Source organism: Rhinolophus ferrumequinum, chromosome 8 (assembly GCF_004115265.2).
Source record: "Rhinolophus ferrumequinum isolate MPI-CBG mRhiFer1 chromosome 8, mRhiFer1_v1.p, whole genome shotgun sequence".
Classification (NCBI taxonomy): domain Eukaryota; kingdom Metazoa; phylum Chordata; class Mammalia; order Chiroptera; family Rhinolophidae; genus Rhinolophus; species Rhinolophus ferrumequinum.
Window position 1 is genome coordinate 94,771,767 of NC_046291.1, and position 25,766 is coordinate 94,797,532.

Here is a 25,766-nt window from a genome sequence, read left to right on the forward strand (position 1 = left end):
AGGTGGTTGGGAGAACGGTCATGAATGAGCCAAGGAATGGGTAAGCAATGTCTCTAGATCTCCTAGAACCGGAGTCAGAGTCAGGTGTTAACTACCTCTTAGCACCACAGTACTCTTCAGAACTAAAGGAGTCAGACATTTGGCACACAACTTTTAAAATGTTGACAAACTTTAACCCATGGTTGTTTTCCCTCAAGTAGGCCTGCCTAACACCTTGGAATCCAATGGCCACTTAAAAAAAAAGGGGGTTAACATTTGGAACCCCAAAATATAAATACCCATTATAGCTGATACTTTTCAAAGGAAACAAATACCAAGGTCATTTAAATTCCATAGTTTGTCCAGATATTCCAATAACTACATTGCAAAGAGAATCAACTTTTGTCTGTCAATGGTAGGGTGGGCCATTCTTGTCATGGATTTTAAAAGACATCAGTTTCAGGGACATCTGCTTCTGGGGAGGTGATGCAGTGTGATTCTCCTTATTTTACCACTAAGCACAATTAAAAAACCCTGGATATTATATTAAACAAACCTAAGAAAATTCTGAATGGTTGAGAGAAGAGAGTCGGCATGTATAAGGATCTTGAGACTCAAGGAACAACAGTGGTGAGTTCCCTAGAGTTTCCTTTTGCCTTATATATCCTAGACTTGTTGCTGAAGGAGCCAGCAGCTCAGACAGAGCAACTGTTGCAGACAAAAAAGAAATTCACTATTATTATTGATTCGTGCTCTCTCTAACTAGAGGACCAGGAAGGGGGCAGCACAGTAAGTCAGAACACCTCTAGACAATAACTGCTCTATGCCAGCCAAGCACCACAGAAAAAACTATAGCCCCACTACTATCCTGCTATGCTGGAACAAGTTACTTAGAGACCCCTGTAAGGGTGGTGTCAGGAAAGACTAAGTAAGGCTCCTGGACTTGAACCCTTGTTAGATATACCAAGCCTCTCCCTGTAGTATCAATGGAGACCACGTGTCTAGTGGAACCTGGATTTCTACTCCCACTCAACAGTAATGAGGAAGCCCAACCACTCTCTGCAAGGATGGTGTCAGAGATGGCTTAATGGAAAGTCAGGACTTTTACTACTGCCCAGTGATAATGAAGGCGTGTGCACGCACACACTAACACACAGACACACACACACACACACACACACACACACACACAGAAAACACACACTATGATGTCACTGTAGGTCACATGGGCAGCAGTGATGAGGCTTTCCTACCCATCCCAGACAGGGAGGAATCATGGAAGGATGCGGAGCTGGAGCTTTCATCTGTCTACACTGAATAGTAGCAAGGAGCTCCCTACCCTTGGGTGTCAATGGAGGCTGAGTGAGAAATCTGGATTCTACCCCTCACCTAGCAGTATTTAGGTAAAATGCCCTTTCCCCCTACTTGAACAGACAGATAAAAGACAGATAAAAGAAGAGGACAGATAAAACAGAAGATTTAAATAAGATTCATCATAACATAATACATAAAATGTCCAGATTACAAGCAAAATTTTTCTTGTTATACTGAGAAACAGGAAGATATTAAAGTGAATGAAAAGTGTTGTCATCTCAGTGTTGAGATGACACAGATGTTAGAATTCTCTTTAAGTAGCCATTATAACAAATATTTTTAAGTTGTATTATAACAAAAATCCTTCAAGGAGTAATTATACACTTAAGAAAAGAAAATAGAAAGTCTCAGTAAAAAATAAAAATGTCTAAGCAAGGAAATGAAACATGTAAAGAAGAACCATATTAGAATTTTGGAACTGAAAAACACAACATCAGATAATAATAATAATAATAATAATAATAATAATAATAATAATGACTGGATACAATAACAGAATGAAAAGAACAAGAAAAATAATAAAGTTGAAGCTCTAGCAATAGAAATTACCCAATCTAAAAAACAGACAAATAGACCAAGGCAGGAGAGTGGATCAGAAACCTGTGGGAGTATAATAAAGTATCTAACATTCATATCTATGGCATTCAGAAAGATAGAAAGACAGAAGGCTAAAAAATATATATATTGAAATACATAGCAGAATACTTCCCAGGTTTGGTGAAAGATAGAAGCCCACAGGTTCAAGAAAGTGAGTGAAACTCAAACAGACTAAACCCAGAGAAATCCATACCACGACACATCAGAGTCAAACTCCTAAACACTAAAGACAAGACATTAAAAGCACTAAGAGAGAAATAACATTCTATCTATATGGGGAAATTTTTTGAATAACAATGGATTTTTCATCAGAAACTATTGAGGCCAGAAGGAAGTGGCCCATTATTTTTCAAGTGCTGAAAGAAAACAACAGTCAACCCAGAACCTTACGTCCAGGGAACATATATTTCAAGAATAGAAGAGATATCAAGACATTATAAGATGAAGGAAAAATAAGAGCATTTGTCACCAGCACACACACTCTGAAAGAATGGCTAAAGGACATTCTTTAAACAGAAAGAAAATTATAAAAGAAGGTACCTAAGAAGGAAGAAAGGAAGAACAACAATAAGCAAAAAAATAAGTGAATACAACACAGTTCCCTTTTTCTCTTGTATTTTCTGAATTATGTTTGACAGTTGCAAAAAAATAACACTGATATAATTATAAATATATAGAGAATAAATAATAATTAAGATAATTATATAATTAACAGGGAAAGGTAAAGGAACATAAAAGGAGGGAAGATTCCTACAATTCACTAAAATTGGTGAAATATCACTAAACTGTCACAAGTTATGTATATATAACATAATAAAGAAAACACTAACAAAAGCTATACACAGAGTTTCATTCAAGCACTAGATATATCAACGTAGAATTACGAAAATCATTCAAGAAATACAGAAATGTGGAGAAAAAAAGAAATAAAAACAGAATAAACAGGAAAAAAGTATACATTTGAGCTCTAACAGATCAATAACTAAATTTAAATGTAAATGGTAAATACACCAATTAAAAGAAAGAGATTGACAGAGTGAATTTTAAAAATGACTGTACTATTTATTGTCTACAAGAAACTCACTTCAAGTATATTAATATAGGGATATTAAACATGAGAGAATGGAAAAAAGATATGCAAGCATTAATTGAAAGAAAGAAGGAATGTTTATCTCAATATCAGGTATAGTTGAATTTAGAGGAAAGAAAGTTATCATAGACAGAGAAGAACATTATATATTGATAAAAATGGCTAATGCACGAGGAAGACGTAACAATCTTCACTGTGTAAATACCAAACAACAAACCTCTAAAATACATTAAGCGAAAACTGATAGAACTGGATGGATAAACAGGCAAATCCACAATTATAGTTGGAAATATCAACTCCCATTATTGAGCATCAGTCGTGCACAGGACATTCTGCTAGGTATTGCGAATGCACTCATGAAAAATTAAAAGACAGCCCTGGCCCTCATGAAACGCATGGTCTATTGGGGAAGACAAATAGTAGTAATTAATTAAAAAATATTTAACTTGCCAACATGATAAGTGCTGCACAGGGAATCTCAAAAACACCAAAAGTTAAACCTCTCATTCAAATTGCCCTATTTTAAATAACAGCAATAAGATGACAAATACATAATTCCCAAACTATAGAATTCAATAGAATCTGAGGTTCTATTGTTTCATTTCTCAGAGGTAATAAAGAGAGGCACGTTATCACACTGCAGACTGCAAACCTTACCCACAGCTGCCACACAACTCAGCCAGAATCTCATGGGATTCCCTAGGTACCTCTAATGCATTTGTTTCTCCCAATAACGCAATCATGCTAACCCAGTCAGTCCCTGCATTTCCTCTCCCTCTCCAATTTTGCCTGGGAGGCGGATGGGACCTCCAAAAGAGCACTATAAACACACTATGAAGAGGTACCAAGGCTGGGAAGGGTAAAGTAAGACTTACCCCAAATGGTTAGAAACTGTCAAGCTGAAGAAGATGTTGACTTACCACGGTGTAAATCTGATGTTTTCGTCTTTTAGCCAGGTCAATTATGTTTATTCCATTGTAGTAAAGATTTTCCATACATCCATGGAAATTTTTCTTTAAAAACGTCCCAGGTTTGCCTGGTACTGGAATTCCTCCAAAACTAAGCTTTATGAGGAGGGGAAAACAAAAAAACAAACAAACAAACAAAAAAAAAAACTTAGTTATAAGCTCTGAAGAAATAGGAACGGAAAGTAAGCAAGTGCATTTCAGTAGATTCAATTGTACGAGTATGCATGAGCCAAGTGGTTCAAATAATTATAGATGCCACTTGATTACACATTTAAAAGGATACTGATTAGCTCACATAAAAATAACTATAATTGATTGCTTTTTAAGAGTTTACAACACTTTTCACTTCCTTTCTGAACCTTTTTAATACTAAATAAAACAGTAGTTTAGAGAAGGAGGAGGGAAAATAAAATAAACAGATTTATATTTATCTCTGATGCAAACCTCTGAGAGAATATGGCCAAACTAAAGCCAAGGGACCAAGAAAATATGCCTCTATTCAGCTATAGTGAGACCTAGAGCATCATACCCAAAAAGCCTATGTGCACGGTCATTCCCAAATTATTTGCTATAAAAATGAAAAATAGAAAACAATTCAAATAGTTCATACAGTGTTTTAAAGGAAATAATCAAGAAGTAATATGATAGAATCTTAGTTGTCAATAGTGGTATTAAACATTAGTGATAATGGGAGATAAGAGTAATGTTTATTGAAAAATACAAGTTAATATTTGGGTGTAAAGTATGATGTCAGCAGTAAGAAATTGTGCTTACAACGTGACTAGAGGAAATACACTGAAATTGTAAATGGTGGTTGTCTCTAGAAAGGTTATGGGATACTAGTTTTCTTTTCCACTTTCCTTTCCAGTGAAAATTACTACAAATTAGTTTTATAATGAAAATATTATTTAAAAACAAACCAGATCTCTTATGAATATTCTTCCTAGTATAGAGGAAGCAAGTTAGTTTCTATAATTATGTTTCTCTGAACACCATTTGATGAGTAACCGAGTTTTTCTTCACTGCTTTGAAATGACGCCTTCAGCATGTACTTAAACTATAATGGAAGAGCGGGTGTGTTTCAGGAGGATTTGTTCTCCCTATCAGGATGTCCTCTACTTTGATGAGTAGCTAACTGATATAAGTCTACTGCTATATGTCTAGTTTTTTTTTCTTGTAAGTTCCACACTAATTTAAAAAAAAATGTTTCTGAATACACAGTAACATATAATAACGATTATTATTCCTGCTGCCCACTTTTACTTACTATTGCTTTACTCTGTCAAAATAATTATTTGATATGTTGCCCATTGTATTTCGAAGTTTCATTTCAGAATAATTTTATTTAAAATAGCTGTTGAAATTTTGATTGATAATTTATTATTTCCATTAACACATTTACTTGAAGAAAAAATAGATTTTTTGAACTATTTCATCTTCCTATACAACAGCCCAGTGTCTTTTTCCATTTTCCAAATATTTTTGGTAAGGCCATTTACCTAAGGTTAACATTTTTCTTTCCCTACTTCACATATTCATCATTAAATTAATTCTTGTGAATTTCATACTTTAAAAATTTACACTGTAAATTAATTATTTTAATCAAATAAACATTTTAACATATGACTTAACTACTCATCCTGTTATTTTCTTAATCCAGACATTTATATATTAAATAATATACTTATTATCTAATTTCATTAGGGGAAATATTCAAACATCATCATATGATGGTAAAATATTCTTTTCTATACTCAATTTTTATATACATTTTATCATTTCATTGACCTGGTCAAAACTTCCTAAAGTCTAGCCAAAACTTTTTAAGCAATATTAAATAATAATCATGGGATATAACTTAAAAAACAGACAATACTTTTAATATAGTTCCCGAGAACATATAATACTGATTCTGACACCACAGCTCATTAAAGAAGTATCCTTCTACTGCTATTTTACATACAATTCACTTATTTGCTTATTTATTTATTTATTTGTTTGTTTGTTTGAAATGAGAAATAAATGCTCAGTTTATCAATTGGCTTCTCAAAACTCCACGTGAAAGAATACAGGGCATTTTATGTTTAAACTACTGATGGGTTGAATTATACTAATAAATCATAAATTAATAGATTATCTTTAATTGAATCATACTTTATTCCATTTACCTTAAAATATATGTGCTTATAGTTTAAAACATAGTTTTCTTCTTTTATTCAAGTATTTATATAAAGTCTAGATTTGTCTCTGAGAAAAACTAAGTGTTTTGTCTTTGTCTCTATTTAAGAATAGCTCATATATCTTGGGAAATACTCTGCAAAAAACATCAATGAATCTATTACTTCACAAATATTTTGCGAATTATTTCTTTTATAACTTGCAAGATCTTCCCTGTTGATTTGTTGCAGCATTCAAATATGTTCAATTTGAGTCATTTGCATTAAAAAAAGATTAATTTCTGTCTTGTAAATTGTGTAAATGAAATGTGTAATGTAAAAATATTATTATCTATTTGTTACTTTTACTTATTATTTGTTGGAAGATTATGTTTTTTTTAGAGCAGTTTTAGGTTCATAGCAAAATTGAGAGGAAGGTACAGAGGGGTCCTTTATCCCCTCTGCCCTCACACATGCACAGCCCCCCTCATTGTTGCTATCCCTCACTGGAGTGGTACCTTTGTTAAAATTGGTGAACCTATCTTGACACATCATAATTACCCAAAGTCCATAGTTTACCTTATAGTTCACTCTTGGTGCTGTACACTCCATTGAGCAAATGTATAAGGCTATGTATCCACCATTACTGTATCATATAGAGTATTTTCATTGCTCTAAAAATCCTCTGTGCTCTAGCTATTCATCCTTCCTGGCTGACCTCTATCCCTGGCAACTACTGATCTTTTTATTGTCTCCATAGTTTTGCCTTTTCCAGAATCTCATATAGTTGTAATCATACAATACGTCGCCTTTTTGTATTAGATTCTTCCACTTAATAATGTGGATTTAACTTTTTTATGCCTTGTCTTTTCATGGCTGGATAGCTCATTTCCTTTTAGTGCTGAATAATATTCTATTGTCTGGATGGACCACAGTTTATTTATTCATTCACCTACTAAAGGACATCTTCCTTGCTTCCAAGTTTTGGCAGCTATCAATAAGCTGCTATAAACATGTGTGCATATTTTTGTTCTTGTTCATTTTTATAATTTTAAATATATAATACAAATGTATTCTTTTCATTTTCATGTCTGTCAGCTTCCTCAATTTGTAAAAATGTTTTCAACACTCCACTTCTCTCAGGTGTAATTTAGAAAGACGTTTGTCACAGGGCAATATTTTTGAAAGAGGGAAAGGGAAGAAACACTTTCTTTTCAACAGCAAAAAAAGTGTTTGAAGGACTTGGGGTGGAGAGATTTTTTTAAAGAAGTCAAACAGTATGGAGGATACTGAATATCACAAAATTACAATTTCTCATCACATTGAGAACAAAAACTCTTTCTAGTCTGAATAGTGGATGTTTAGAGAAATTTGGTGGAGACAAGGGTAGAGTTAGCAGTGTGGACCCGCTCTTTGGTTCTCTCTGGGAGATTGAAACCCTATTAAGATTTGGGTGGATGTGGGTAGAGGTCACAGAGATTTTGGAAAACATGGTTATTTCTCCTCCGATTTTCATAGGCATGATGGCTGCAAGCGTATTAGAGATGCTTGAAGTTCATCCTGGCCCCAGAGCAAAACTTTGCTGGAAGGAAGACAGATTAGCAGTGGCTAAAGGAAGTGGCAACATACAATGTATGAAAATTGCTTCAGAATGACCTGGTCACTCTAGCATAGTGGACAGTAGGCTGCTGAGGACCCCATCCCTATCCCCCACAGACCGATGAGAGCAGGGTAGGGGAATATAGGTGAACCAAGGCTACCAGTAAATGTGTAAAGAGCTGGTAGCTGGATTGAAGGTCTGAGAAAGTCGAAGTCACTAGACCTTGCAGCCATGAGGCTATGGCAGGTACTATGGACGGCAGCTGCAGAATTCCCATGTGCAGCTTCCCTTACACAAAACAATACCCAACCCACACAGCCAGGGACCTAACCAGGAAAAAGAAAATTAGATGGGGAAAGAGGAAACCTCAATATAGCACACATTTACTCGGTAGCACACTGTTTTAAATAGGTATTAACTGGGTATCATTCATCATCAAGATTATATTCTTCTGCCACCAGGGGAAGTGAGGGCTGATGAGCATATCAAACTCAGTTGGAGAAAAGGAATATTGCATTTCTGCACATTTGAGTGTGAGCACAGATTTTCAACCTGCTTTATATTTTTTAAAGTTTTAAAGTAGTTGAGAATTTGAAATTATGATTATATTACTGAATTACAGATTCAGTTCACTATCAAATAAGTCAGAATGGAACATTTTGCTCCATATTGACAAGAGAAATATTCTGAGATGTCCTAAATTAAATTACAGCGGGCTGTCGACTGGGAGAGAGAGCTATAGGCAGAAACGAACAAAAGACACCTCACATTCTGGAATGTATGTTGAGACTTTGAATCAACTTCCAGGAAGCTATGTCAGCTGTTAGCTAGAAGGAACAGCCACCCTCAGATACCACCCATCTTGCTTACTCATGAACGTTGTGGACCATTGCCCACAACCAATCCAAAAGCAGTAAACACTTTTTCCTTATGGACTGTGCACATACATTTGTGAGTTATGCCAGCACCCATCTTTTACTTTTTTACAGTGAAATGTCAAAAGCAGCATCTCAGGAGCTGTTCTGGGTGTATTCAAACACAGATCGGACTGGCACCTTCTGTGGGACTTGGAGCAAAATACCTCACTCGTTATGATTCATTTTCCTCATATGTAAAATGTACATAAATAACTTAGCTTGACTGAGCTAATATGAGAATTAAAGAGCTCCTAAACCTGAAGCATTTATTTACTTTTATTATTTATTGATATTTTCTGAGAGAACAAAGGTAGCTCTTTCTACTGCATGAGGAAGATGGATGACTTCACAGCTCCCAGACACCTCATCAGCCATGCTTCACCTCCGAGGTCACTTTTGCTATCAGGCTAGCTGGGGCTTATGGGCCTCTCCTTCTGGCTCTTCTGTGGTGGCCAGGGATCATTACTGTCTGAATGATGGGTTGCTCAGGGGATGTCTATGGGGGGTCATCTTGCCGTGCATTCTCCAGCTCTCACAGGAGTCTGTCAGGTGCTTTTCTAAGACAACATACTCCAGGACATCCTTGGGCATGTCTTCCTGTCCATACATTAATCTGCCAAACTGGTCACAGATGGCCAAAGTCTGCCGGGTATATGTATGATGGTGACCTGGCCACATATGTTGCTCTGGTTCAGCACTGGAGAGCGAACCCGGACCACTTGGGGTGGCTCTAAAGATTCTACAAAGCTCCAGCAGTCTTATATTTGATGTCCCAGACCAAGTCTGGAAAACGGTTTTCAGTTGCCAAAGTATGAAGTCAGTCATGGTCTGAGTTGATTAGACAAAGGTGAGCTTCAATGAAGATATCCTTAGCTTTTTCAGGGAAGTCCCTTATTTTAAAATTAGCATCGTATTGTCTTATCTTCCATGTTGACAATTGTAATACCACATTTTTCTTCCATCGCTCAGTTTTCTGTGCCAGTCCTTCCTTTGAAAGAGATGGCACCCGAGCATCCCCCTCTGGAGGAACACAAGCATCAGAGATACCAGCTGTACAGGTCAGATGTACAGGACGTTCCAACCATTCTGGAGGAATGACCAGTCCTGCTTTCCAGGTGTACTCTATAAACTCCTCTTCTGGTTTGCATTTGGGTTCATAAGTAGGTGGTATGAAACGTTTTTACACTGAAACTACAGCCATGGACTGAATCACCAGGACTGGCTGCTGAGACCACCATCCTAAAGCTCTGTCTCAGCAAAACAACCCCGCGGCATCCTAAACCTGCAGCATTTAGACTGGATCCTGCCGAGTGTCTGCTTTGGTACGATTGTTCTTATTGGCAGCAACTTCACAGTTCAGAGGTTCTTCCAAAAGGGTATTGCTATTATTTCCAATAACATCTGAATAAAAACTATATGGATAGTAACTTTCCTAATATTTTACAGGCTGAAGGTTGCAATGTTTCATATCGATATTTTATATAAATAGCAATTAAACTGTGATTTTTTTTTTCAAATTAATGAACAAACTTTTCCCCAAAATCCTCTATAACTGTCCTGGTTTTCAGAAAGCTGGAACTAAATATGTTGTGTGCTTCTTTAAAAAGGCCCATTGGTCATTTCTAGTTTCATATTTATGTTGAAAGAGAAAGAAAAAGATATTGAGAGAGGCCTTGCTATAATTTTATGATCACTGTATATTTCCAATGTTGTTTTTTCATTTTGTTTTGTTTTTTTTTTTTCAAATTTAGGAAAGCTAGCAATTATACAGTTGAATATAAAATTTTGTATTACTTGTTCTTCAAGGAGGAAGATTATCTTCTCAGGTTTATGTCCTTCTGCATTCCTCTTATTCAGTCATCATTTGAAAAAGTGTTGTTTTTGTTTGTTTGTTTGATTTCCTAAATTTCTATCTTAAAATTATGGGAGCTCTTTTCATTTACTGTAATTGCTGTGCTGTATAAACTGCTATTTTTATTGCCTCACATATCACTATTGTGTTTATAACTGCCCATGTATTTCCTTTATACTTTAATGAATGTCCTTGAATCAGTCTTTGTTATGAAGCCAGACCTGACTATGTTCTACATTCTATGAACCTCTTTATTCCTTAAATTGTCTGTCTAGGATTAGGCTGCTGGTGATGACTTTTGCCTTTCTATTCAGTCTCCGGCACATTTAATCATGGGGCAGATAGTAATGATATTTAGTACAAGAGGTGTATTTCAAACATAATAGATCCAACAAATATTTGGTGCATTGAATCAAAACAGAACACTAGCAATTTTATTCTAAAACTGATTTTGCTTTATTGTCCTTTTTTTTGTCAATTCAGTTGCTTTCTTTTCTTACTTGTCTTGTTTATTTGCTGTTGGGAAATTGCATGATGCCTTTCACTCAACTTAGTGGTCATAAAAGTGCAGGCGTTATGTTGTCAAGTTTCACTCGGTCTCGGTGTGTCCGGCAGCATAGTCCATCGGGTAACCTGATGGGTGTGATAGTATCACAGGTGGTCTCCAAGTGGATGAAAGCCAGGAGAAATTTTGCTTTGATGTTAAATGTATGAGGTCACAGAAACTGCCACTCTCTCTTCTTTCATCTCATTCTTCTTTTCTCTGGCATTTGCTTGTCTCTTTTTCAATCTTTGATGTTACTTCATGGCAATGAGCTCATTCCTCCTTATCTGGCCCCGTTTAAATTTGGGACTCTTCCTGCTCTGGATTCCTTTCTCTGTCTGACTAACATCTCTGAGACTTCTGAAGTTTCTCATTTGTCAATATGTCTCACGTCTGCTCTGATAGTCCACTTTGTAATAGAACGTATATGTGAAAAGGATCTAAATGACTGTCTTCTTGAAACTTTTAAAACTTGCACTGGTTTGGTGTTTATTGAGCCAGATGGAGAGGTAGTTCATGGCCCTTCTGGAGGAATGCTGTCAAAGGTTGATGAATTTGTGCCATTTCAAATGAGACCAGAAATCCCAATTTTCTTGTCAAATCTCTTGATTTTTAAATATTAGCATGAATTAAAATGATTTTTAAAAAACACAAAAAACAAAACCTTGATCTCACAACCCTTCTCATTGATACCAAGTGCCTTATGAACGAACACCCATGTTTCCTACCTCATGTCCCAGGACCATCCAAGGAAGCACTGATCACAACAGCCCTCCTGTTGATATCAGGCACCTCTGTGGCACCCATTCTTCCTGCCTGATCCGCAGGTCCACATCCACCCCTCTGCTCTGGCACTGGCTTCAGACCAAAGCACAACTGTTGCCCCTTATACTTCAGTTGGACTTGGCCTCAGCACTCTCTCACACAAGGTTTTATTTTAGCAATAACTAGTGACATATATTGTGACATATATTGTGACATAAATAGTGACATATATTGATTAGTTTTATACACTGGACATTCTGCTTAGACCTTATTTTTTTTCTAACTTTTGGATATTATTATTTACTCTACTTTAACGGTGAAACAAACCAAAAATGTTGGCATACACAGGTTTGGCAGCTTGACTAAAGCCATACAGCCAAGAGGTGGACTTGCTGGAACTCCAAGCCCTTCAGTCTAGAGCGCCATAGCTTACCCACTGCACACACTGCCTGGCTTCCAGCTGCTTCTATTTCTGGTTTATAGAATAACCCTCTCAGTGAATCAGGCCCCAGGCTAAGGTGAACTATGTGTCCCAGTTTGCCTGAAACTTTCCCATTTTTAAAACTAAAAGTCCCTTATCACCATTTGGTGAGTTTTCTGCAGTCCCCCAGCGGGGAAGAAAAGGAGAGATGATACACAATTATCGCAGCAGAAACCATTCATATTTTCTCAACAGCATAAGTCAGCTCCTCCTTTTTTCTCTGCCACAGCAACTGCATGTTCTCAAGTTACCAGCAGGTTTTGCACCAGGGGCTGTATCTAGGCCACCTTTTTTATTATTGTTATTGATGTTCCTGGCCCAGATCTGGTCAATTGCTAGCCTCTGGTTTCTATCTCTAAATGGGCATCTTTTTACAGACTCACAGAAATCAGATGTAGACACAGCCTAATTGGTTCAACATGTACCCATTATATATATTTGTATATATATATATATATATATATACACATATTTGTCTGAATAAATTTATGATAGTTTTACTGTACGTTATTTACATAATGGGTTAAATCATATATGTTTCAATATTCAAGCAAGAAGCTCATTGGAAATCCTAATTTCAGTATCCCCCATACACCCAGGTAAGATGGGCTCCTTCCAAAGACTGATACCCTAAAGGGCCCCATTCTGGCCCTCCTCCAGGCACATCTTGCCTCATTAGTGGGGCTGTATTTGCAAGCCAAGGGTAAGAACTGTAGGGAGCTGGCAGCACCTTTCTAAACCATGATCTTCCTGCACAACACCCTAGAGCTTCCTCCGAAAACAGCTCAGAAACTCCTTTAAGGTCCTGAACTGTTCTGGTCCCTGTGTGTCCTCCCGAGGGTAGACCTTGTGCCCATAGGGCTGAGGAATGACCAGAGGACAGCTATTTCCAGTGTGGACAGGGCTTGGACACATGGGATATGCTTGTCAAGGTCCATTTGTCAAAGTAGGAGAAAAGAGCATATTTTATTCTACAGTTTGTTAGCGTGTTTTTAACACTTCAAATATTTAGACTTATGGTATGTGGGACTCCATTTGCACTCTTGCCTTAGGCCCTACACATATTCCAGTGGAGCCTGGCTAACTTTGTAATATTTTACTGATGGTCACAATAATTTAGCCCAAATTAAGCCAGCTTCAAAGTGTCTTATTAGAGAGTTAAAACCTACTACTCCCCCTAATAGCTAAAATAAAACAAAAAATTTTATACAGTTTTTAGTTCATGCTCATTAAAATAATGACTTTCTGTGTATAATATTGGTAATAAAATATTCCCTCGTCATGTTCCACACACTTAGTTTACTCTCAATATACATGTAAGAGACGTGTTTATATTACATTTCACTGTTACAAAACTTGGGCAAACATAAACGTAGCAAGTCCACAATCACACCTTATATTTAAAACTGGTAACAAAAATGGCCCCAAATAATTTGGTATCAAATCTTGTATTCAGGCAGCTTATATCTTATATCTTGTGGGATTATATCTTGAGGGATTAACCTTCCTTCAGAGAGATGCCTGGTTACCAGAAGGATCTCAAGTAGAATGGCTACAGGGACCTGGGCTCAAATCCTGTTTTTCTTGTTCTAGCTATTGTGGAAAACGGATGGGGACTGCTCAGTCTCTCTTGTCTTACTTTTCTGTATGTGCTATAGGACATAAAAATCTCCCTCACAATGTTCATTAAGGTATTAAACAAAAGTACAAAATACCACTCAAAATAAAACCTTTTTTCTTCCATTTTTGCCTCCTTATTTTCATTTTGAATCTACTCATTTTTCTTTTTCTTATTTTACTTTCTTCCATTTCTTTCCTTCCATGTAGGCATTCTACTTTAGCCTTGCAACTGAGTTTACAAAGGAAAAAAGGATCAATCATAATTATACTACCACCCGCTCTGGAAAGCACTCTCCTTAGTGATCTGTAGTTATTTCGATCACCAGATAAATAGCCATATGACGCCTGGCCAGGCCTTTCATCATGTCTAAGATCTAAGAGAAATGTTCATTAGACAATGGCACCTAAAGTTAGGGTGGCAGCAAGGTGTGGCTTCTGAGCACAGGGGACCTATTAGGAATTTCTACTGGGAAGAAAAGTAGGCATGAATTGTTATCTTTTATAATTCACAAAAAGAAACTTCCTTCATTTACTTAACAAATATTTAATGAGTATGTTTTATGTATTAGATATAATCCTATAGAAATTAATTAAAATAAAAAAGAAAACATCTAGCCCTATGATGAGCTTAAATTCTATGGTTAGGGTGAAGATGATGAAAGAGTTGATTAATAGTAAATTTAATAACACTATAAAGTGATAGTGTTTTTGGAAAAGACTAAGAATAAAAATAAATCAGGATGTAATTTTAGAAGCAAATATAAGAAATATCTTTTAAGTTATGTATTCTATTGCCTCAGTTTCTTCTTAAAATACTTTTTTGCATGTTATGCAAATTTCGAAACTTTTAAAAACAGTATAGCAAAAAGTAAGGTTTCCATCTTCCTTGATGCTACTCTCATCACTTGCCTTATCCATCTCTTTAGCATTTTTCCAAAGATTTTTATATGTCTCTATGCTTTTAAGTCTATAGATTCTTTTCTATTTTTTAAACTCAGGTAGTGTTTATATGCAATGCACATGGATTTTTAGTTTCATTTAACAATTTATATTGGAGATGGTTCACATCAGAATACATAGAGCTGCCTCATTCTTTTAAATGGGTGCATAATACTTCTGTACGGGATTCTCAAGCATGCACACAGAATAAGGTGAACCCAAGGCCAAGGCCTGCTTGACGGGCTAGTAAAAGTAAAGGAGCCACTTTTAGATTCACATGGTTTATGAATCATACAGACAGCAAAGGGAGGAGTGGCCGAGTTCTGCAGCTGCACTTGGTGCCTGCCTCAAAATGAAAATACTGAAAATAACAAAAATGAGAACACCGAAAGAAAATAGGTCAGATGACCACGGCACTAGCTGTGGGAGGCCCTGTTGCTGGATGGAGATCTAATTCCAGACAGGTAAGCAATTCTATGTGGTGCAGCTCCATTCTCTGAGCGCAGAGTGGAAAACCTCATCAGAACCTAGGAGGTGATGAGAAACTGCACTGTAACAACCTCACATGGGCAGGATGCGCGTGGGAGATGGACTCGGTGCCACTCCTTTTAGACCACCACTCACTTGTGTTTCAGGAGAATCACAGGTGCCCTGCCAAGAGCTGGGTCACATGTCGTGGGTGACTTACCATGTTTCCCTGAAAATAAGACTGGATTTTATATTAATTTTTGCTCCAAAAGACACATTAGGGCTTATGTTCAGGGGATGTCATCCTGAAAAAGTCATGCTAGGGCTTATTTTCCGGTTAGGTCTTATTTTCGGGGAAACACAGTACATGGATAGTGTGAGGTCACCAGGCACCCTGGCAGAATTGTTTCACTGTGAACTAAGATAATTTTTAATCAACCCCCTTTTGGTGAACTTTTGGGAAATTTCCAATTTTCCATCATTCCTAAAATATTGCCAATTGCACATATTTGTGTATAATTATAGGATAAATTGCTAGAAACAGAGTCGTTGGGTCAAAGAGCATGTGTTTCCAACTTTAAATGATGTTGCCCTTTCTATAATATTGTATTAATTACAGTACCGCAAACAATGTATGAAATACTTTGTTTTCTTCATGCGCATGCCAACATTATACAGTTTTTGGTCTTTGCAATATAAGTTAAAAATATCATTCTACCATGAATTTACATTTCTTTTCTTGAGTGAGGTTGAGCATCTTTTCATATACTTGGGAGCAATTTGTACTTTTTAATATATTTATGTTATTTACTTATTTTTCCATTGGATTACCTTTAAAAATAATGTGTAGGAGGTTTTTATTTATTAACATTTAAAGTATGTTTTCGAGTTATTTGGGGGAGTGATGTCATTACATATGCATTTTTGTGGAAGTTCATGAGGATATATATATATATATATATATATATATATATATATATATATATAGACATACACACACACACACATATATATAAATTATATTTCCAGGTTTTTAAATTTTATGTTATATTTAGAAGGACTTTCCTCAATATTCAATTGTAAAAACACTATCTCACATTTTCTTCAAAACTTTGATAAAAAATTTTTGAAGAAAATATATATATATATATATATATATATATATATATATGGATAATATACGGTTTGATTTAATCTAGTTTGTTTTTTTTACTAAGAAGTCTTATTAAATATGTATTTGTTATTTTGTAAAATGACTTTCAGTATTTATAACATGATGGATGTCATGTGAATCATATATTGTGAAAATATGTTTTCAATAGTTTTGGTGCTTCTAACACAGATATGCTAAAGAGGATCACTAAGTGCTCTTGGTAAGAAAAAAACATCTTGGATTACAAGGATCTCAGATAAATGGGATCTCTAAGATCTTAAAAATCTCTTCGAAAGCCCTTCTGCTCTGGGCCGGAAATGGAGGGAATTGCTATAGTCTTTCTCACAGCATTTAGAGAAAGTCATATGGACTTAATGATGTGAGCTGGGATGACATTCCAATGAAAAGCAAAGACGTATATTCTTTCTGTTTTTATTTTTTGACAAAATATTCTATGAGCCCGTGTCTGTTTTCAACTTCTAAGAGGGAGGAGAAGCAGACAACTGCATATACCCTAATGTGTAGACGGCCTCATAGAAAGTCATATGCCACTTAGTTGATATCCTTAAGGTACTCTATGATGGAGGGATAAAAACCACCATATTTTCTTACCAAATATTATCATAGCATGTGAAATTTCAAAAGAAACATTGATTTCTATAATTAGCCTTGATGCAGAATTTGATAAGGTGCAGCTCTAGAACAGCAGTATATGTTTTGACAATGAGTCATTGGAACCCAGAACCTGAATTCAGTCATCCTTCTAGCTGGTGGTGTCCAGGGCTCATATGTGCACATATGGTGACATGGCAGAAATCAACTCAATAATGTGGATTCTGATTAATGAACCATATTTTTATAAAATTAACCATATATTTAGATATGTGACATAACTCTATTGCTTCCATTAAAGGTGCTAATATTGCTTCTGAGTCACGAAAGTTTAGAGTCTTCATTTCCAGATTTATACAACTAGCTAGTTGTAAAATGATTACAACACAAGACTCCTGTCCCCAGTGCTCTTCTTCTCCAAGCTTAATTTTCAAAGGCTGGAGAACTCCAGTTGTTCTGGGGACTTCTGTGACATGTCTCTTGCATTCCAGTAAAGCAAACATCTAATGTCACTGTTACAGTCAATCTGTCTTCTTTTATTAACGTTGGAGGAAGCTGGCTGCACACTCTGGAAGGGGCTTGAATTCTGTGAAGCAGAGGTTGCTTCATGGGAACATCTCAAGGTTTGTTTCTTCCCTAGGAAATACTTTTTATGAGGTACCAAGAAATTCGGACATTTCCTGAAAAAAATCTGTTCCAACTTCATAGATTGAATGACTTCATTGGATTTCTGTCCCAAAATACTGATATTCACTTTAATGGTATGCAGCTGTGATTCCATAAAGATTCCCTACACAGGAGACCACAGGCAGGTGGACGTAAGCTTCACAATTAAAGTTAGATCAGGCAATGACCATGTTTCCCCCAAAATAAGACCTCATCTTATTTTCATCAGCTCCAATGCACCTTTTGGAGCAAAAATTAATATAAGACCCGGTCTTATTTTAATATAATATAAGATCTAATCTAATATAATCTAATCTAACATAACATAATATAATATAATGTAACATAATACCAGGTCTTATTTTACTATAAGACCGGGTCTTATATAACATAATGCAAGACCGGGTTTTCCATTAATTTTTGCTCCAAAAGGTGCATTAGAGTTGATGAAAATAAGATGAGGTCTTATTTTTGGGGAAACATGGTAGTTGCCTGATCTAACAATAATTTTTAAGCTTATGTCCAGATAGGTCTTATTTTCAGGGAAACACGATAGGTGAAATTTAGAACCATCTCTTATGCCATTAGAGGTAAGGTATTTGGGGAAATACTGAGACATAAAATGATTTTATGTTTTTCATTGTCCTCAAGTTCATAAAAAAGTGTCTCTTTGCTTTAAGACAATCCCAACATTGTGTGTATTTTTTTGTTTTTTCAATCATTTACAAAAAGTTGACGAATGAGAACAATTGACAGTGTTATCGGCAACTCTAAAAAAATCTCCAGTGTATCCTGCATTCTGAGTCAGAGTGACAAATTCTCTTTCAAAGTTAATGAATGGCATATCTTATCAACGGTATTCTAAACTAGTGTGAGGATCAAAAGAGAAAATATTTCTTATACTCATGATAGTGACTGAATAAAAAATGTCAGATCTTAAGTTTTCAATTATTCATCTCCACCTCCCTCTTCTATTCTGTATCCCACAAGTAATTGAAATTGTCTCCTAACAGGATTTCAACCATCTGTCCAGTAACCCCCTCCTTCCACCTACCCATAAGTCTAAACTACAGAGTAACTTCTTCAGAAGAACTGCTCTAAAATGGTGGTTCTCAAATGTTAGGGTACAACAGACTCACCTGGAGGATTTTTAAAAACAGGTTCTTGAGCCCCTGTCCCAGAATTTCTGAATCAGTAGGTTTGGGTGGGACCCGAGTATTTCCATTTTTAACAAATTTCCATAGGATACTAATTGGGATGGCTGATGAAACATACATTCAGAATTACTAGTGTAAAACTCATCATGTCACCACCCTGCAAAAAAAATCCTATTGTGGCTCCTCATCCCCCATAGTCTAAGTTGCTTAATATGATCCCCATGGCCTATCATCACCTGGGTCTTCCCTCATTCTTATGTTTTATCTCATTATCCCCTGCCTCAAGTGCTGTATTGATAAAGGCTTAAAAGTTGGCTATTCACGGTACCCCCCAACACACAGACATGTACGTGTGTGTATACATGTGCATCTGTACAAACATCAGATTATTTTACTGACATAAACAATGTGCAAATACAATTCAAAAATAATAACATACAATAATATTTATTGCAAATTCCATATAACCAATTGATTGTTATAGAATGCTTTTGTTGATTTTTCACTGAACTCTTTTGTCTGGAATCATATACAGTCTCTGTCCCATATTCTTTTTTATATTTCTTAATTTCTTTAATAACTCTTTATGAATGTACACATTTTTCTTAACATACAGGCTGGAGGAAAACAGGCTTGAAGCCAGACTTGGCCTACAATCTGTAGTTTGCCCATCACGGATCTACTCAATCAACAAAACAATAAATCAAACTCTGACTTATATTTGACAATATTCATGGTGTAAATATTCCCACCCTGGTAGATATCAAGCTATAAAAGGAATGTTATTGAATATGGAATCGGGAAGAGGTGCACTCTAACAGCTCACTAGGATGCATTTCCACCACACAGGTGTAACAGAAGTAAAACAAAAAACAAAAAAAAACCTTGAGTACCTATAGGTAGATGCAGAGTGATAGAGAGAGATGGATAGCTAGACAGATAAAATAAAATAATTAAGAATCAATGAACTTATTACTTTTTATAATACTTTATTGAATTTTAAGTTTATGTAACCTAATTTTTAATAATAGGTGTATTTACTAGCCAGCTTACAAAATTCCTGCAAGTCCTCTATTTGGCCCTCATGAGTTGGTGCCAACTGGCCCCAACACACCTCTGCTCACCTATTGTCTTAAACCCCATAAATACTGGGCTGTGACATTCACGCCCTGTGTTTGCACATTGTGCTCTCTGGCTGGCCTACCTTTCTGACCTTCCTCATCAGGCTAACCTTACTCTTCCTTGGAGACTTAGCAGTGTCTCCTGCTAGAAGCGTCTTCTACCGCCATCTTTGTAAGTTGAGCCAAGTGCTGTCTCCTCAGTATTTCCACAGTGTCCAGTGCTGCTCTCCATTGTAGCTTTCACCTCCTTGTCCAGCACAAGTTACTTCAGGCCGGACTCTGCCTACTAGATTTTAAGCTTCTCCAACTCAGGAACTCTGCCTGTGAGCTCTATTTTTATTGCCTAGATCAGAGCCTGGTATACAGTAATGTACAGTTTGATAGCATCGATGAATGTCACTGTGCCTCTTCTCTAAGAAACTAAGAAAGCAACAACTGTCCATGTGTGTTAGTATCAAAATTTGCTTAGGAACGAAGGTTCAAGTCAAATGCCTACAGTGCAGATTTTGGATTCCTTTGGATTTTATTTATAATTCCTTTTTTATTGAGGCACGACTATCATTGACATGTGATACTATCTTAGTATAATTCCTATATCTTCCATTATCCCAGCTAGTTTAATTTTTGAAAAAAGAATGACTGAACCAAGAGACTAAACAGTGATATAGGGTGTTACAAACAGAAAAATAAATAAATAAGAAAATACAAAGCAGACTTGCTGATTTAAAAAATGTGCAAAATTAGCTGATGTCTTGTGGGTTACCATCATTATTGCCCAGGCATTTTCCCCACACTCACTGCTCAGTTTCCTTCCACAGACTCCTCAACGATAGGCGGCCTGTCTTCCATGGAGGGGAAGATAAGCCCAGGGTAAGATTTCTCAGGGCTCCACAGCTTCTTTCTATTTCTCTTCTGTTTACTGGTTTCATACTGATCCTGAGCAAGGGTCTTGGGGATCCATGCAAAGTGTCAACTCACCTCATAGTCTATGTCTAAGGCATCCGCCTCGCCCTTGGTCCGGAAGTGCTGTGTGGACTTGTCCACCGTGAAGTTCACCTGCTTGCCGACCCGTTCAATGAGGACCGAGTGCCAGAGCTGGTCATCCAGGAGGCTGCCCAGGGTGGCCGAGGGTGGGCTGCTGCTCAGCCGAGGCTTGCTGTCATCTGTAAAGGGGAGAGGAAGGTGAGAGGACACCGGTGCCTCACGGCAGCCTTGGACACTAGAATGTTCTGCAAGAAGCCAGCTCTCTCTACCCTAAAGATAAAGGTGACTCTATCTCTACAGGTCGAGAACTCCGCTGGGCTTGTGAAGAAATTACAAGCTTTGCCCACAAATTCCAGGACCAAATTCTGGGTCAGTTGATAGGCACAACCCCTCCTAAACATGAAATGACATGTTTTCAGGATGTGAACAATTAAATAATAAAAGGAACTCTATCCTAATGGCTGCATGCATAATATTGAAAATGGAGGTTATCACATTTAAAGTAATACATAGTCTCTGTGTTTGAATTGCTCTTGAATGGAGAAAGCGGATTTAGAGTAGCGCTTTGGAGGACAGTAAAATGACTAAGTAAAAGGAAGGCAGTGTGCACAGTGAGTTGGTAAGTCTGCAGGCAGAGCCAAAGGAGGGGAAACAATCATGTTAGCTGTCATTTTCAAGTGCCTACTATCTGCAGAGCAGGAATTTTATAACCTCCATTTTTAATCCTCTAAGGTAAAATTATTACCTGCATTTCACAAATAAGGAAACAGGCTCAGCGAGGTTAAGCATGCAGGCCTCAGATATGCAGCCAGGGTTCCAATCCAGGTCTACTTGACCCTGTTCAGTCTGACACTGATGTGGGTCATACGTATTGATTCAGCCTAAACTGAGCTTGGAAAACACCCATTGGGAGGATGTGACAGACTTAGGTGGAAAGGCTTCCTGGCTCCCCCTGCTCTCTGTCCCTCCTTCACTTTTAGGGAAGTTCCTGACTATACCCTATTGTCAAAAATATTACAGATTTTTTTTATTTGCAGAATGGCTCAGACATAGCAAAATGAATGTTAAATACTACTAATTATTATTTACAGGTAAAGTTTCATTTTTTAAAAAAATATTGTATGCATCCATTCCCCTTAGTGACTGAAAGCTAAATGTCTTGTTCCTCTGTCTTCAGATGTGTTTTACTAGAACAGCTATAACAGCTATAATGTCACAGTGTGACATTAAGGGGGCAGGAAGTGCCACTTTCCTGCAGGCTGCTCACTCCACCCTCATTATGTCTTTAAGTCACCACTTCCTGTAGGGTAAAACATCAAACTTATTGTAACTGAAAAATGAGAGCCAGTGAATTCATAGCTAACTTCATTTCACTGATTTGTTCATTGTTTATTTCCCCACAACTTTTGAGTTCTCATAATTTGTCAAATTATGTTAATCCCTTCCTTTTTCCCTTCTTTCCTCCCTTCCTTCCTTCCTTCCTCCCTTCCTTCTTTCCTTCCGCCCTCCCTCCCTTCCTTCCTCCCTTCCTTCCTTCCTTCCTCCCTTCCTTCCTTCCTCCCTCCCTCTCTTCCTTCCTCCCTTCCTTCCTCCCTCCCTCTCTCCTTTCCTTCCTTCCTTCCTTCCACAAAGAGATAGAAATATACTTGTGCTGCTCACAGTGACAGGTGACATACAAAGGAGATAAAGGAGACAGTTAAAAGGCACACTGCCCTCTGTGAAGGTCTAATGTTAAGACTGTCAATCAGTAAATCCATAAAAAGTACGAGCATGCTTGTGGTATGCAGCTATTACTTCAGGTAGCCAAGGAAATGCAGGGTAGGGAGCTATGAAGTACTCCTTATGGAGCAGTGATGGGCCCAAGATTTGTGAGGCCAAAATGAGGAACATGGTTACACGGTCAGGAGAAGTACATGCCAAGGCATGGAGGGATAGTTCAGGAACATGGCAGAGGGATTCCACATGCCCAATGCCATGACAACACAGGTCTTGTTTATATCATGCAGGACTAGTGCCCTAGTGTGTGGGAAGTTATAGCTTGTACTGTACCTTTAAGGAATGGGAACCACTGGTGAATTACTAAATCAGAGATTACTGACTCTGATTAACATTTAAGAAAGATTATTTTGGCTGCTATATGAGAATTTGATTAGAAGGCAAGTCTGGCAGTAAGATTGGCAGTGATCTAGACAGGAAAAGAGGCTTAAGTAAAGAGAGAACAGGAAGAATGGATTTCATAGGGGTAATAAGGTGTCAACATGTGGTGGCCTTGCATGTCACTTGTGTATTTCAGGTGAAAGTAATAAAGGAAAGACTCACCTAAGGCTGAGTTCTAGGATTTTTGAACAGGTAGGTGAAATGTACCAGTCTCTCTCTCCAATCCCTCGCTCTCGCCAGTCCCTCTCTCTCTGTCTGTCTGTCTCTCTCTGTCTCTCTCTGTCTCTCTCTCTCTCCACACACACACACACACACACACACACACACACACACACACACACACACTCACACACACACACACCTTTTATTTATAAAATAAAATTTGTCTAAGAGTTAATGGCTGGTTAAGAGTAACACAGAACACATGATCATTTTCATAGACAAAGAAAAAACTATTGCACAAACATTAAATATTGATTCCTGATAAAAACTCTCAGTAAACAAAAAATAGAAAAATTTTTGAACCTGATAAAGATCATCTGTAGAAACCTATAGCAAGTCAAGAATATCTGCTATTATCATTTGTTTTCAACCTGCACTGCAGGTTCTAGCCAGTACAATCAGGCAAAAAAGAAGTACGATGCATGCAGATTGGAAAAGAAGTAAAACTGTAGCAAATCTTATGAAAGCTACCAAAAAAAAAAAAAAGCTGGATTTAAAAAGTAGCGATGTAGTAGGGGAAAGGTGTATAGAGAGGCTAGAAGAAGAGGAATGTTCTTCATACTGATCGGTGTGATGGTTTCATAAGTAGGTACATATGTCAACACATAACTGTATAACTTAAATGTCTTCACCTTATTGATGTCCACTCATTAAAAAAGCATCCAAAACCTATTCAACACATATAAGGGAAAATTAAGGAGAAAAAACCCAAATGAGTGGTTGAAGGAAACGTAGTGTACCTTATCTAAACTGCTGGTTCTAGGTAATAAGTCAAATAAAATTAATATTAAGGTTTCACTTTGAATTTGATGTGCACCTCACTTTTTTTTTCTTAAAAGGGGAAAAGACATTTAACAATGATTTCTTAATAATAAATGTATCTTTAAATCAACTTCAAGCAGTAAACTTCCAACGTGGCAGCTGCCACCATACTCTCCTTTCGTTCACTGCCAATACCATCTCCACCATCTTAATGGATCAGAACATCTGAGCAGTCGGATGCTTAACCCATCCTTACTCTCATCAAGCTTTAAAGTCAGCCTTCCTCTCCCATGACCTAACCTTGGCTCACAAACTTTGCTACTATCATTTCATCCAATAATTTCACTCATGAGTTTAAGACTTCAGAGGAATAAAAGTATACATCTTCTTAAGTAAAATGCAGCTATTTCTCTTTTACTGCATTTAGTGAAACCCTAAAACTCAGTTAACACAATTACATTTTCATGTAAAATACTTCATGAAATATTCATAAATACTAAAAGCAATTTGTTAACATTTCCTTAAAAGTGAATTAATATTGCTCATTGTTTATTGTTCATTTACTTAGTTCTTTTTTATTGCCCAAAGAAATACAAAATGAAATCCACCCAAATTTTGAAAATATATATGTCAATAAATATTGAGGAATGTAAAAAGGGTTCATAACTTCTTACCTAGCAATTTACTTTATGAAAATCTATCCTAAGAAAACAAACTGAAATACAGTAGAATACTTTTTAATGTCTAATAATTTAAAAATTGGAGAAAACATTCAATCATTTGGAAAGAGATTTAAAAAAAAAAACGTATAAACTTAGAATCACCAGATGGCACACTATGTAGGCAACTTAATCTACATAATATTTAAAAAATATTTATGTTATTTCAAAAGTATACTCAGTAGTCGCTGCCATTTTTGATAAACCAAAAAGTACCATTGAATAAACAGGACATTCCATAATTTACACTGTATTAATTTAAAATATAAAGCAAAATAGAAAAATATAAATGTAGATTAAATCACAACTATGGAAAAGAAATAGATAAGCATATAAAGCTTAAGAGACATTAATTAAAATATCAAGTTTTGATTTTTATTTTTTCTGCATTACAGAGTGAGCATAAATATTTTTGATAATGAGAAAAATAGATAAACTTTAAAAATACATTATGTTGAATAGCCGATTCATTGAAAACTATACAAGTGATGTGCAAATTATTGGATATGTCCTTCATTAGAAGTTATAATAGATTTAATAAACAAAAAATGGCAGACATGAATGAATTTCACTCACTCCTTCATTAATCATACTGTGCTAATACTTGGGAATCTTGTATTAAAACAAATTGAGTGAAAGTTAGTTTGTGTAAATAACTGGAGAAATAGGATTTCTGCTATTCGTCAAGTAGGATGTTTCAAATTGTATCTATACTTGGTGATACCAGGAAGAAGGAAGGATGTTAATAAAAGGAAACATCACATCTTACCTAGAAATTTAATTATTAGAGATTAGAGAAAAACTTAATTTTCAAAAGATTATAAAACTTTACGGCTCTGGTCAAGATGGCAGAGTAGGTAAAC

The 25,766-nt window shown here is 36.4% G+C and overlaps 1 protein-coding gene and 1 pseudogene across 4 annotated transcripts in view; both read right to left on the bottom strand.

Moving 5' to 3' along the window:
• CNTNAP5 (contactin associated protein family member 5) overlaps positions 1-25,766 on the bottom strand; it is a 769,018-nt gene that overhangs the window by 377,953 nt on the left and 365,299 nt on the right. For all 4 annotated transcript variants that reach the window (XM_033111359.1, XM_033111357.1, XM_033111358.1 and 1 more), the window contains exons 6-7: positions 21,038-21,222; positions 3,961-4,104 (exon numbers count right to left, since the gene is read on the bottom strand). In XM_033111359.1, coding sequence (XP_032967250.1) covers positions 3,961-4,104; positions 21,038-21,222 — 329 coding nt within the window. The remainder of the gene's footprint in view (positions 1-3,960; positions 4,105-21,037; positions 21,223-25,766) is intronic.
• LOC117025919 (39S ribosomal protein L45, mitochondrial-like) lies at positions 9,100-11,810 on the bottom strand (annotated as a pseudogene).